The sequence below is a fragment of the Calidris pugnax genome, unplaced genomic scaffold (genome assembly GCF_001431845.1).
Source record: "Calidris pugnax isolate Ruff unplaced genomic scaffold, ASM143184v1 scaffold102, whole genome shotgun sequence".
In the NCBI taxonomy this organism is placed as follows: Eukaryota; Metazoa; Chordata; class Aves; order Charadriiformes; family Scolopacidae; genus Calidris; species Calidris pugnax.
Window position 1 is genome coordinate 4,599,036 of NW_015090846.1, and position 15,528 is coordinate 4,614,563.

The following is a 15,528-nucleotide window of genomic DNA, read 5'->3' on the forward strand; positions in this document are numbered from 1 at the left end:
CCCCCCCCCGCACACCCCACAGGGAATTCTGTCAAAGCCCATGGATACAGAGCCCCTTCGCTCCCATCCCAAGTCATCTCACAGCAACAACGCAGCCTTCACTAGGGGACAGCTCTACACAGGTAAGAGGTGGGGGGAAGAAAAGGCCAAAGAACCATAAAATTAAACCGTACAAGACAAAAGCCCTGCGAAAAGTGTAAAATCATGAGTCCAGCATTGGTGCTCAGTTTAAATTATGTATCGGTGACACTATCACAAGGACAATCAAGGAAAAAAAAAAAAAAAAATTTTAGATTTACCATGCAGGAGAGGTTTTTATTACTCTACTTGCCTTTGATAACCTGATTACATCTAAAGTTGTTTAGCAGTTTAGTACTGTGTTAAACTTGTCTCAGAGTTTTAATTAAACCCAGTAAGATGTACAGAAGACAGGGGAAGCGGTCGAAAAGCCCCGCTTCCGGCAGACAGAGGTGAAAGGTCAGGAATGGAGCCCGGGAGCAGAGGTCACTAGCAGCCACAGCCTTCTCTCTGGGGCTGGGGTTCGCTGGTTAGTCGCCCCCCCTGCGGAGCGGAGGGTTTGTGCTGTACACCCGACTCTGCCGCGTTCAGATCCAGGCTCCCGTCTTGGATGTTCTGGTAGATTTTCTTGGCAGCCTCCAGGAAGGCGTCCTCCACGTTCTCCCCGCTGCAAAGAGAGCGGCAGCGGGAGTTACTGAGGCTCCGCTGCAGCCCAGCCCCTCTGGGTGACACAGGTCACCAGCAGTCACTGCCCCCGTCCTCCGAGGAGCTCCCAGCAGCACCAAGTGCAATGACCTGGCCCCAGGACAGCTTTTGGCAGGGTCACCCCCTCCCCGGCCATTGCACCCCTCAGGACTAGCCAGGGGTAAAACCTACGGGCCAAAACACTGAGCCGCAAAAATAATCCCAGGCACCGAGCCCCGGGCACAGGGAGGTTTTGAAAGAGGTTAAAAGACAGATTTTGGTTCATAGTCACTCCCCTTTTTGTTTAGGAGCTCCATGGCACCAGCTGGACCCACATGTACTGGTGTCACTGGATCTCCCATGTTGGGACAGGCTGCCCAGCCCACCACCAGCACGGGGCAGAGACTCCTCTCCATGACCAAAGGGACAGAGCTCACTTACAGCTCCAAACACCTGAGGGAAGGAACCTCTAACTGGGAGCAGCTCTCACCCACACATACACATTCTGTGCACAAAGCATGTCTTTAAAACAAATCAGTTCATTTGAACTCAAGCCTTTACCTGAAATACCACAAGAAGTCTGATTTCCAAGTCAAGTCAAAGCTGATATGACTGAACCCACTACATACACCTCATTCTCCAAGGGAAATCAAAACCAACACTTTTTGCATTTGCAAACCCCTCCTACACCTGAACCCCACAGCTACACTCAGCCAATATATTCCCCTTAAACAGATCTCATCCAAATCACTCACCCAGACAAAGTAACTTACGTTTTTGCACTTGCTTCAAGGAACAACAAACCTGTTCGGAAACAGAGGTTGAACAGTCAATGCACAACGTACCTCAGACAGCCCTCAGCCAGTCACATACGACCCTGATGACATGCAAGACACTATTTTAGTACTAAAAGCAGTATTTTCTGACTAAGTGAAGGCATCAGCACACACACTGATTGCTAGAAGTCAGTGCAGTTGGGGTTAAGCCCGACCACCCGAGGTGCAGCAGAAGCCTGTACGTATAATTACATTCCCTCTGCAGCGTAAGCTCGCAGCTACCAATGCTGAGCACTCACTTTAACATCACTATCTCGTAGGAAATGTAACAGCTCGAGAGGAAAAAAAACCAAAACACACCATTTTCTTCAGCAAATTGTTTGGCTTCTTCATATGTAACATCCCTCTGTGCTTCCAGATCTGCTTTATTTCCTATGAGGATTATCACCTGGTTCAGAAGAGAGAAAGTTAGTCTGGGAAAAGGCCTCTTAGCTTTTGCGCTACCACCCTCTTTATTGAAAGAGATTAAAAAAGAAGGAAACGTGCAGAACCATTTAACTGCAAACCCCACTGGTCTCCAGGAACACACTGCTGGAGCCGTGCCCCCTCTGGAAATTCAGGAACAGCATCTCAGGAGATGAGGTCCTAAAAAGCAGTTGGTCCTACTCTTTATTCATGCAAGTTCTACTCGGAACCACTTCTTATACTTGTTAAATCATCTGCTAATCCAGCCAGAATCTTTTATGTTTTCTTTCACTGCAGCGAAGAGTCCTGAAGTATTTTAGGAGCATTCAGAAAAAGACTGATGTACAGTGGTTTTGTGGAGACACAGAACCTCCTTCTCCCATCCCTCCAGAAGACCTGCTCAGCTTTAGCTGGAAATGCAATTTATCTGCCAGTCTGTGACAGCATTCACCTCAGTACTACCACAAAGCAAAAAGATGTGGTAACAAAAGTTAAGAGTTCGGGCAGGTTATTTAAGAGAACACTGATGCCACTGCAGGTGCTCTGGCCCAAGCCTTCCACCTCTTGCTCAGTGATCTGCAATGCTGCTTTCAAGCTAAATAAGTTCCAACTTACAGTATTTGGATTGGTGAGGTTCCTTGCATCTGTCAGCCAGCTGCTTAAGTGATTATACGTACTTCTTCTGCAAAGAATCAAGCAAGGACAGTATTTTTTAAAATACCTAAGTGCCAACAGCACAGTCAGCATCCAAACACACCGACGTCTGCCATCCCTGCTCTTCTCCCCACCCTCAGGAATGACAAAGCAGCAACATCTTGTCAGGACTCAGATCAAGATTCCAACCCCCAGAGCGACTCTTACACCGCAGGGGGACAGAGCAATTCCCACTTTGTGGCAGTTTCACTGCCTTCACAAGGAGAACAGATACTGGTTTGTACAGAACACATTAAAGGAGTTCCCGTCAGACACCCTTACAGAGCTCTGTAGGGTAGAATAGCACTTTGGTTACAGAAAGCACACAAGATTATGTTTTACTCAAGATTTAAGCAAACAGCAGATATACCTAGAGATCCAGGGAAAAAAGAAAAAAAAAAAGGTGCATCAAGAATATCAAGAACAGTCCCAGAGGCAGATGGGAGACATATGAAAGCAGAAGTATTTTATGTTGCACATCCGATTAATTGTTCCTTTCACAGTATCTTTAATTTTCAGCTATAACAGGAAGGCAGAATCACTTCTGTGTGGTCTGTTGTGTTGGAAGACCAGCCCATGAAGAGGCCCAGAGCTCAAAACTCTCCAGTGCTCCCGTCTGTTGAGCACATTTACACCACCCACTGCAGCAGAAGCAATACTCTGTCCTCTAAGCATGTTTTTGCCAGGTAAGCAGCAATATCCATTGTCTCCCAGGAAGAGAAAAATCTATGTACCAAAGAGTAAATTTTAAGGAGAAAGCCAGTTCTTCAAACAGTTTCACCACAGGCAGTCAAGGCCTGAAGTGGCAAAATCCTCAGGTCTCTCAGCAGTGACGTTTTCCAAGCAAACCAGCTCACCTCATTCCCTACCTTTCATTTGCAGCTTTATATACTTAAAAGTATTTAGACAAAGAAGCATGGTAAGTTTCACACAACAGAGTACATATCCAACCAGACAGAGAGAGTCCTTTAAGTCTAAGTCAAGGGACAAACAGGCCAGCACGTGTGAGGTGGCACCCAAAGAGCTCGTCATGGCCCCTTACCTGGTGATGTCGTAGACCATGAGAGCTCCTGCCGCTCCTCTGTAGTAGCTTCGTGTGACAGCCCTGAATCTCTCTTGTCCTGCTGTATCCCAAATCTGTAGTTTAATTTTTTGGCCACTAACTTCAATTATTCTTGTGCCAAATTCAACACCAATTGTGTGGGGACAGTCCGCCATAACTGTCATGAAAAATAAGAGCAAAGATCAGCCCTTTCTAGTACAAGGTCTCCTTCCTACAAAGATATTACTATCACCAGCTTTCAGTTATCTTTACTAGAGTTTTCAGTCTTTAAGAAAGCATTTTTACAGCTACAGTACCCAAACTGTGCCACTACCAGACACAAAGTGAAGTATTTCCTGAACTGCTGTTAGTTGTAAGAACAGTTATAAAATTCCTTGCCTTCTCTGATGCATGTACACTGATGCTGTTTGGCCATAAATATCAGAAGGGATCAAGTCAGTTGATTCTCAGTCTATCCTTGCAGAAACGGTTAACTATTTTAATGCAGTAGGAAAAGATAACTTTAGGGAATTACCAAGATACAGTTAAAAGTCTGTAAAACAGCTTCAAAAAACAAATATCCAAGTGGTTTCAGACAGGGTAGCAGCATAACTGTCCACAGGAAAAAGCCAGTTTCACAAGTAGCTATCAACACAGCAGATCAAAACCACAAAGGCACCTTTCTGGCTATAATAAACTCATCTTAATAAGCTCATCTTTAAGAGCAATCAAGAAAATAAAGGATGAGCAGCCATTCAAGCTCCCTCCAGTGAGCGAGTGCCTTGTAGCAGAGGTGTTTGGTACAGTACTTTGTTCAGCTGTATTGCTTCAGCTTGATGCTGACAAACTAAGAACAAGGCACAACCACATCAAGAATGTGACTGTATGCAAAGTAGCATCTAAACAATTGGATTTCAATTAAAAGCAACAGTTAAATAATCCTATTTCTACTGGAAAACAGAAATATTTTAAACTGGAGCTTCTACCCACTTGTTGTCACATCTTGAGCAGCGCAGGGTAAAGACTAACTTTGTTCTAATAAATACCCAGGGACTTATCCACTGAGCAAGCACTGCACAGACAGCTGGAAGAGCCAGCAGCCACTGCAAACGCCAAGAAACACACATTATTAAGAATTGAAGCCAATTCTTCATTAGTCATGACAGCATATGTAAAAAATCATTACAGTTGAGATAGACTTAAAACACCATCACACGGGGCAGCCCAAATACCACAAGGCACAGCACCTACAGAGAATGACAGCGCTACGTAAGTCTGCAAACAAAGAGGCAAAGAAAAATGGAATCTTATTTTTGTTTTGAAGTGCTTAAAAGCACTAAACCACCTCCCAATTGCTTGTGTTCAAGCTATACCAATACTGAAAACATGTAAGTTTCAGCCACAAAATTTCACTTTGTTCTATATCAAGATCCCCTGGAAAAGCTGTGAAACCAGACATGGTCTTCCCACTCCTCACAGGCGGGACAGGCTGAAGCAGCACTTTGGCCATTACTACAGCAATATTTTATTTCCACATCTGCAAGAGTCAAAACAAAAATCTGACCAAATCCCACACAAACCCATCCAGCTCGAGACAGGCACCACATAAAGCTCATGAAGATGAAAGCAAAGAGGAAGGAAAGAGGGCAGGAGCACAGCAGTGAGAATAAATATTGTGAATTGAAATACTCACACTTCTTTTCTGTAAATTGATGAAGCAAACAGGACTTTCCTACACCCATGTCCCCTGTTACAGAAAGAAGAGTTAAGGCTGACACCACATCGTTGTTGCAACAAGCACATTTTCATCATCCCACATAACAAATGGCACAGAAACAGGCAGCCATTCCCTTCCCAGGCCCAGTGGGCAATACTCTGTACCTGGCTACAGACAGTAAATTTATCAACTTTTGCACTACAGTTTTGGTAACAGGTACAGAGCAAGGGTGGACTAGAAAACTCAGAAGAAATTCATCTGTATTACCAATTTTACAACTGTATTTCACAAGGTTCTATGAGAAGCAAACCTGTAAGAAATAAAAGATGTAAAATGCCCCTTTTGAATGCCTGCCCCGCTCCTGGCTTACTTGCAGTTACTGATAAAGACATCAAAACCACTGATGGCCAAACGGAACACACCGAGAAATTGCTTCACTTCCACGGGTCCCCTTACACAACGCCAACAGCGAGAAATAGCAAGATCTTTTAAGAATCAACTTTTCCTCAGGCTGAGGTCATCACAGCAGCCTGACTTAGAAGCTCTTAGTTTGCTGATCACTTACACCTACACAAGATCATTAAGAGTTAAACAATGAACAGCAAGACCAGTTCTTCCAGGACAATAATAAATGCAATCAAGGCCCTGACTCTAAACAGCCAAGGAAGGTGCAGCTAAAAGCATTTAAACAGAAAAAATATAGCCTAACAGAAGTTTATAAGCCCATCTGAAGCAGTGGATTCCAATTAGTACTTGTGTCTTAAACACAGATTCTAAAACCTTTGAGACTAATGATGCAGAGGCAGTCGGAAGTGCTATAGTAAACCTGAACCAACACAACAGCCCAGTTGTGTTGATTCCCACTACAGTTTTCCCCCCACATTTCCAATGCATTTAGCAATTTTTGTAAATACAAACTTGATTTAGGGAGAAAGGGACCACATGCACCTGTTTTTAGAATGCCTTGCTTTGTAGTGCTATGCAGAGGGCTAGGCATTATAGCTCTAACAGTGACGATATTCAAGGATACTCAAGTATATACACAACAAAGAACAGATATTTTTAACAGTGACTCTGCAATAAGGTGAACTCAATCAAGGCACTGGTACTTGCCCTCACTCCCAGTTCACCTGCCACCAGTCACACAGCTCTAGCTCTGGGGCACACAAAGGCATTTGCCCTGCTGTTGTCAGTTGCTAAAGGTTTAGAGGCAGTGTGGTGATCTGCGAGGGACCGAGGTGGGTCAGGAATCACTACCATATAGCGAGTGACATGCAACAGGAGTCCCCCCAGCACAGCCCCAGGGTTGGGGGTCACTGTCATGCACAGACAGACAGGAATGGGAACACACTCATTGATACTCACCAATAATGATGTACTTAAAGATGTAGGAATAGTTGTAAGGTGCGGTTGCCATTGTGGCACTAAAACAAAAAAAACAGAACACATCAGAAATGCTACTCGCTCCCCAAACTCAACCCAATTCATACAGTTTAGTTCATAGAAGCAAACTAAACACCTTTCCTCTCCCCCTGCCCTCACAAGTGTCTTTTCAATCACAGTTCAAGTCTATGCACTTCCCCACAGGCACCAGTGCCAGGGACATTTGGCAGAAGTCCCACATGGTTTGCTCTGCACCCCGTAAGGCCTCAAAGTAGAAATATACTGTGGAGCATGGATACTCATTCCATTTTATACAGAAAGACAGACTTAAAGCTGCTGAGAAGCTCCTGTAGCTTCTTGCTTTGTACAGAGTCACGCAGTGGAGCAGCGTTCACTCACCAAAGAGACGATACATGAACTGAAAATAAAATCTGACTCCAAGTGAAAAATCTGAAGAGGTTTAACAAGACCAGAAATTGGGAACTATTACCTCACTTTTGAGACTTGCAACAGGAACAAAGGAAAGAACACAGCTTGCATCAACAGCTAAGAATTACTTAAAAGAATGCTGTAGTAGCCTTAACTAGGGTCTGGACTGCTCCATGTCAGAAAAGCAGTTCAAGCCACAAATCAGATGTTCAGGAAGTTAGTTACATCTCTGGGGCTTTGTCAGCATCGTGGCATTACAGCAAGGCTTCGCAGTTTCTCTTTTTTAAGTGACAGAATTAGATTGGGTTAAGTATTCCAATATTCCAGAGTTTTCCTAGATGTAGGAGGAACCAGAACTGGCTTCAGCTGTGTAAACCTGCAAGGAGCAGTAGCTGGCTCAGCAACTAATACAGCAGTCAACCAGGGTTACAAGTCTATACAGACCAGATATTGCAGTTATTATAATAAAGGATAATATAAAGGATGCAAAATGCCTGCTTTCATCCCAGGTTTTAAGTTAAACTAGTTCAAGTGATCATGCTATATCAAGTGGAAAAATTTCTGCTAGGAATTCACCATTTCCTTTCCCTCTCCTGCATGGCAGAGAGCCAGCCATTAGAAAAACACAGCACTTTTTAATAAAGAACACGCTTTAGCCTAGAAAGATTTTCATTCAGTCATGTGTCATTCACATGACAAGTGAAACCAGCACTGTAAAGAAAGAAAAACGCAGGAAAGCTTACAAGCCTGTAACTTTTTCAAAAGCAAAGTATTGTTTCCTCAACCACAATTAATCCATAACAGTGAACTGTGGTCATAAGAAAGCAGGTGAGTGACACCAAATCTCATTCACAGAAGGCAGCCACCAGCCACCACTGCCCACAGCAGAGGTTTAAAGCAAACGCTCTTATCTAGACCTTGGAGGGGAACAATTCCACAGGTTGGGAAGGGTTTTCCATGTGCCAGTCACTGGTCTGCACCTCTCCCTTCCTTGGCTCACAGAAACTGTCAAGTCCTTTCACCCCCAGCAGTGTGCAAAGCAGCCACGCTAAGTCCTACATATATACACACACAGAGAGTTCTATTAAACCAAGTTTAATCCAAGGTAGTAAACAAAACACGATTTTGTGCAGTAATTCTTGTGTATGTTGGCAAGACAGAATTCCACAAGTGCTGCACAGGTTCCAAGAACAGTCGTTTCAATCAAGAAAATGTTAGAGGAATCTCTTCTGCCACAGTAGAGGGAAATTGGATGCAGCTGTCCTACAGCACCTTCATCCTCCTCGCTCTCTGGCAAATAACCACACAGTGGACAGACCAATTCTTATTGCTGTACTGTGCAAGAATTCACATTCAAGACCAAAAATTCACTGCTCTTCACCAAGCAAGGCAGCAGCTTCACTGCTTTATTTCCTGGAGTGGAAGGTTCCAGAGTTATAGTACCAGCTTCAGTATGTGCACTGATTATTTTCAACATCAGCAAACAGACAAGTAACTGCTCCTCAGAATTCAAAATTAACATCTTGCTGTGGGAACATCCAATACTTCACATTTTCTGAAGACCACTTAACACATTATGTTCTTCCTCTTCTCCAGCTTGTCCCAATAGCAGTAACATTCAAATTGAGCACCTTCTGATCCAATGCACTTGTTCTTACAGGATCCTTGACTTGGTGTCTCGGGAAAGGCAGGAGGACTATGGTCATGGCTCAATTCAGTTTGAGAGCAGACAAGGTTGAGCTGGAGGATTAGAAGGCATGTAAGTGAAAGTACCCAAAAAAAAGCTTGAAGAGGCCAACTTACTTGTACAAGTACTTCAGGAGGATAACATGAACTGTACTGTTCTCCACAGAAAATAGGTGGGTCCTACAGCCACAATAAAGGCAAAGACACAGAGAGCAGTAACATGCATCTGTCTGAAAGATCCACGGTGCATTCTGAAGATGGTATCTAGTAACTTACACTGGTTTTTTTTTAAAAATTCAGTATTGTAAACTCCATGATAGAGAACCACTCGTGTGGCTCTGAAATGTATCCTGCAGAAACCCAGGTGACCCTATCTTCCTTCATCAGCTGCCTAAGGAATGGTAAGTACTTAGAAATACTTACAGAAACCTGTGAGTATTTTTTTTTTAAAGACAGGACAAACTGGGAACTTTGTGCAGGCTATACCACAAACTGAATTCGAAGTGAGTTTAAGTAGAATCCTTACTGTTAAATACACATCTCTGTTTATTTGACAGACTGGTTTTTGCTTGCTAAGATATGTCAATTTTCATTATACTCTTTAAGTAAAGAAATCTAACTATGCTATTTCAATATAAAAGGAACTGTCAGTGCTTTGCAACATATGCATCAAATTCAGTTCTCACTTCAAAGCGAGAGTCAGAAAATCAAATTCTGTGCTTGGCAACAAAGTCTGCTAAGAAATGGGTGGGAAGGGAGCCCTAACCTCAAGCCACATCTCACTGCTAAAACTTCACGCTTGTTCTTAGTGCCACAAGGCCCCTAACGGAGGTGACAGATACCCCACACCCCACTGTGTGCAGCCAGACCTAGCACACACACTCCCCACAGGAGAGGGGAAAGAGATCATGAACAGCAATATTGATGGAGAAATTAACACGTAAGATGAGCCTAGACCTTCTCTCAAGTCCCAAAGAGTTGCTGGAGTAGTCATTGTGTCTGATAGAAATATATCCTGGAAGCTTGTGGAAACACAGATATTAAGTTTAAGAACAATTTCTGGAGTTAAACTGAGAAATAAAGCAACACTTCGGTATTACATTTTATTCCAAGGGTCATGTTACAGAAAAGATTCTGAAATGCTCCAAATTATTACAAAGGTCAGGAATCTTTTCTGGAGAACAGATGACTTCTTTAAAAAAATGTAAGAAAATCCCCACACCCAACCAAATAACAAACTTTTAAACACTCAAATCCAACATGGACAAGCAGGAATCCAAACTGCACTCAGATCTTGACAGAAAAGTGATATTCCAGAAAGACTCTGTGGTAAAAGGGAAAAAATGCACCAAACTAAACACAGAAGCCACAGCGAGAATTCAGCCTTAGAAAACTTACAATCTCAGCATCTACTCCAGACGAAAGGAGGAAGTCCAGACAAGAATAGTGCACAACAGGATTCAGTAAACACAACAATATTAGCTACATGTTAATGCAAGGGGTTAATAAATAAATGCTGACAGCACGAGCTGTCTGTAAAAACCAGAGTCCTACCTACACTTCACAGCCCTCTGTTCCAGCCACATGAATCTTAATAATCACAATAAGGGGGTTTGGGGTTTTCCTGTTGGGAGAGCGAAGGTGCAAGAACTGTAGGGCTGAGAAAGCTCCACATAAATATACACAACTTACCTCCAACCCCTGCTGACACTGTACATACAGTATGACATCAAAGTTAACCAACTGTGAATTTACTGTTAACAAAGTAAAAGAAGTTTAGTCTGGAAGCTTGCTCTCCCTGCCATCTTTCTTCTGGAAAAGTCTGCCAACTTCAAACAAGTTTTGGCTGCTTATTCAAGGTAAGGGTTCCCTGAAGTTTAGAGCATTACTTCAGGATGGCAACTAACTAAGGGATCCTGCTTCACTATACACAGATTTCTGCTAGTTTCAAAGCCTGTACAATTAATTTCTGTATTACAGTTAGGACTAGAAATTTTACAGTGAACAGTGTCACCATAGTCCATTTTCTGTACATCCACTTCTCCCTTAAGAGGCTTTTCTTTTTTTAATAAAGTTGCAAGATGATCTTACTTAATGATATACTACTACACCTGTATTTGCTCCTCTCATCAACAGCACTACCCAGGTATTCTGACATCTCACTGAAGCCTTATTTCAGGTATCAGCATATGTCTGTACAAATCAAGCCAAGGTTGTTCTAGGCACGTTGCTGTAACATTCTTTATCAGAATAACATAACTGTAAATATTATATCCATACCAGCTTTCCTGAGACCCATGGAGTTCCTTCCAGCTCAACTCAAGGACGTAGTCGATTTTAACTCTTCACTGGACATCCTTTCCATAGAGAAGTTTCAGAGCTTTACGCTCAGCAAAAAGCAGGTATTTTATTAGAAGAGACCAGAACCTGTATGCACAGGTTTCATTAGACACTGCACATAGTTAATACCATCACTTCGTAAATCCACAGAGGTGATACCTCTGAAAACAGCTATCAGCTTTAAATTCAGGACTGTAATTCTTGCAGATTCCCCTTAAAGACACACCACTCAGCAGCCAGAGAGCCACTCTTCAGTCAGACTGAAGCAAGAGGCATTTTGTATTACATCTGGCCTTCCGGGCCTTCTGTCAGTCATTCCTCAAGGACATGCAACAGGAAAGGATCTCACCGTTGAAGTCCAGTTCCCTTACACAAAAGGTAATGCCATCATATCATTGCTTTCATAAATTTAAATTACTTTTTAAGAGCTGCTAGTTTTGTGGGGTTTTTTTTATTTGGAAGAAAGTATTAGTTGCGTACAAGGGGAACTGTATGGAACCAATGACTATTATTTAGAACAGCTTCCAAATCTCTACACAAAATGAATAGGCAGCTCTCCTCTTTCTTAGGGCATAATCTTCCTTCTCTTCCCATATTTACTTGGATGTTAATAAACAGTAAACACAGAGAAGAGATCAATATAAAGGGAGAAACTGGGGAGAGGTAAAATTGTTTCAATTAATAATTGCACTATTCCCCCAATGAAGACTTTTGTCAATCACACAAAACACCACAGTCTAACTGGTACCTTACTTTCGAGAGTTGCCAGAAATACAGCGTAATTGCTTTAGCTGTGGTCTTCTGTAAAAATCCCACTGTACTGGAATGTAGTAACAGTTTTGTTATCAATTAATACACCCAAGCAATGAATTCCCATTAAGTCTTGTCCACAGCAAGCTATGAGGTCTATTACAATTAAATTTCATTGTGGCTCTGTAACTTCCACACACTGAGGACATTAAGGTCTTCCTAAACACGTAAACATCTCCGCCCTCTTTCAGATGATGGCCCCACAGCCTCCCTGGCCTGCTATTTATTGTTATTTTGCTGGCTTGTCTTTAAAAAGCCCTCTTCTGAGGCTGATCCCTGAGAGGTCTCAGCAGCAGCATGTCAGCAGCCCAGTGCTTTCTCTTGCACATCTGACAACATTACTTGTTGCTGGCCGGTTCCTTACTCATTCTGCAGCTCTTCCAGAGTCATCCTCTCTTGCTTTCCCTGCTTGGATTTCATTAAAGCACCTGATTAGCACAAGACTGTAGATTTGGCTGAACTGCTCTTTGATCAGACAGCAACCTTCTTATGATCTGCTGTTGAAGATCACTTTGCATTTCCTTATTTCCATGTCCGGATAGTCTTGCTCCGAAGGCACACAGGGCTGCTTGCTACTGGGCTCAAATTAACAAGCTTCAGCTGTGCAGAGCCCCCTTTCAAGCTGGTCTTGAAGAAATGGGTTTGCTATATTCATTAATCACCTACAATACCTAGCTCAGCCTGAGGCCTGGTCAGTGTTTCTAAAGACTTCACAGGCCTTCAATTCTCTTCCTATAGGAAGAGCTTTGACTTTATTTTTACATCAAGGCTCTGTATCATACTACCTTCACTTCTTTATTTCCCTCAACAGCTATGCAGTCACACACACATGGTGTTGGTTATCCTTTTGATGGTTTCACATCCTGCTCCATTAAGTTCCTCCATTTTGTTTCCTAAACTTCCTGCATTTATACACACACACCTCATTTCTTACCGACCACACCCTAGCACCACACTCCACTAAATCCTGCACACCTGTCCTCAGCACTAAGAGCACTTTCTCCCATGTCCACTCTCTCAGCCATAGCTCTTTATCCTCTTGTACATCCTCATTTATCCTCTTTTCCTCTTCCTATAAAACAGTCTAACCTGTAGCACAAAGCTGTGTTTCCAGCAGGAGAACCAAGTTCCAGAGATACCTGATAAGTTCAGGGGCAGTATATAAAGAAACCAGAAGAATGTTGTTGTCTAACAAATCAGAACAACATGCCTGAAGTCATCACCTTGGAAAACAAGTCACAAACACATTTTAGAACAAAATTAAGCAAGGTTTACCTCCTTTGTTTCAGAAAGACATAGCAAAATGGGAACCAATAATAACCAGGTTCCATTAGATGCACAGGAGTAAGCAAGTAATTTTAAAAGATCTATTTACATTTTAAATCCTAGTACCTCCAGTATAACAGGTTTGTTTTCAAACTGTTGTCCTTCATGATAACTTTGTTGTCGCTGTTATTCATAAAATGGAAAACAGAAACTTCTTCCTTCTACTCAAGATTTATGACATTTTTCAAATCCCTACAGGAAGCTAGCAAATTCCTTTTTAATCTATATTAAACTATGTGATATTACGTTATTAAGTCCCCCTGGGTTGATATTTTCTTCCCATTCCTGAGTAAAGCCCAAGCACAAGAGGCCCTCAATCCAAACCATGATAGAAATCAATCCCCAAAACAATTCCATATGATAACATCTGGCTACTAGATTTCTGGGGGTTTGAAATGATTTAGGATATAGACAACCCGAGTAAATTTCATTCACAAAGGGCTACTTCTACCTCTCTGAAGAAGTGTCATACAACAACACAGAACCATTCTGTTTCAGAGGCCCAGGAAGCAAAGTCCACATCAAGTAACCTCGAGAGGAACAGAGCCAGAGAGACATCAACGCAGACAAAACACCTTTCCCCGGCTTTACTGCAAGGATAATTCAGTACAATTTAATTCAAGACAAAGCTACCTGCAGACGTTATGGAAACCTTGAGCATACTGCAAACAGGCAATGGACAACTAGAGGCAAGGACACAACTTCCCTCTTCCATTTACCCTGAATAAGCACTGACAAAAGAAAACTAGCCTAAAATACTTTTGTTGCTTTCTCAAAACGAAGTGGCATTCCCCCCCGCCCTCATGGAAGTTATTTTTCTGTCCAAGTTCATGACAGCACAGGTCAATATAAGAATCAAGAGTGCAGATAACACTGCGTATCAGCCACACACACAGTATAGTATATACATGCAGTAAACACCCTATGTGCAACTGCAACGATTAGTAAGGGGCACATATATAAATATATACACCCCGCATATGCACGAGTACTGGATGGTGGCGTGACACACAGGGAGTGTGCAGTGCAGAGGAGGAACGGGAGGCGGTGGCGACAAACAGTACAGCAGCGGCCTAGCTCCGGCCCAGCCGGCCTCGCCCTCCCCGGCCCCAGGCTGACGAGCGGCCCCCTCCCCTTCCCGCCCGCCGCCGGGCCCCAGAGCAGCCAGCCCCGCCGAGGCCGGGGGCCGGCCCGCCCCGCCTGGATGGTGGGCAGCGGCACACTGACGGGCGGCGCGGCGCCGACTAGGCCCTAGCGCCAGGCAGTACCGGGAGAAAGCGTCACCACCCGGGCCGGGTGGCGGCCGGGCGTCTGCCCCGGCCCTGCCGGGAAGGGAGCGGCGCGCCCGCCCCAGCGGAGCCCGCCGGCGGCCGGGCAGAGGCGCGGGGCCTAGCGTTCTAGGCCCGGCCGGGCGGAGGGCCGCCCCTCCCCGGCTCCTCCGTACCTGGGCTCGGGGAGCGGGTGACTGTGCAGCGTGGCTCTGTCGGCGGCAGCCCTGGCCCCCCCTGCGGGCACTGTAGCGTTCTGGCTCGGGCTGGGCGACGGCCGGGCCGGGTCTCCGCCTCTCTCCGGGCTCCCTCAGGCTCGGCTCCGCTGGCTCCACTGCGCCCCCATCACCCCCCTTATCCAAGATGGCGGCGCCCCTCGCACGGGGTTTCCCCTCCCACTCTCGACGGGCGCCGGGGCTGCACAAAGGTGGGCGCGAGAGGCCGCGCCTCAACCAATGGCCGAGGCCGCGCGCCGCAGCCGCCCCGCCTCCCCGCCGGCGCGCGGGGCGGGGCGGGGCCGGGGCGGGGCCGGGCGGCAGGTACCGGGGGAGCGCGGCTCCGGCGCGGAACGTCCCGGGGGCGGCAGAGAGATCCGCTCCCCCCGGTACAATATATTGTGTCTCGGGACTTTGACAAGGTGCTGGGAAAGGCCGGAACCCGCTTGTTGATGCGGAGTTTGATTTTTTTTTTTTTTAAATAGGCTTTTTAAGCGCTCGCGGCAGGCGGGACGAGAGGCCGAAAAATGCGCAACTGGGCACAGCTCACGGGAGTCAGAAAAAATAAATCAGTGGTTCGGGAGATGAAAAAGATGTAATAAAATAACGTTGTGAAGGATTCTATTTATCTCCGATTCAATAAACTTACCCAGATTCTCAGCTCAACACCCAACGT

At 44.6% G+C, this 15,528-nt stretch overlaps 1 protein-coding gene across 1 annotated transcript; it reads right to left on the reverse strand.

Moving 5' to 3' along the window:
* Nucleotides 1-287: 287 nt before the first annotated feature.
* RAB14 (RAB14, member RAS oncogene family) lies at nucleotides 288-15,020 on the reverse strand. Its single transcript, XM_014942935.1, has 8 exons — nucleotides 14,814-15,020; nucleotides 6,761-6,819; nucleotides 5,372-5,425; nucleotides 3,679-3,856; nucleotides 2,559-2,625; nucleotides 1,839-1,926; nucleotides 1,476-1,506; nucleotides 288-685 (listed from the first exon to the last, which is right to left on the reverse strand). The coding sequence occupies exons 2-8, from the start codon at nucleotides 6,810-6,812 to the stop codon at nucleotides 508-510; spliced, it is 648 nt and encodes a 215-aa protein (XP_014798421.1). The 5' UTR covers nucleotides 6,813-6,819; nucleotides 14,814-15,020; the 3' UTR covers nucleotides 288-507.
* Between the last annotated feature and the right edge of the window lie 508 nt (nucleotides 15,021-15,528).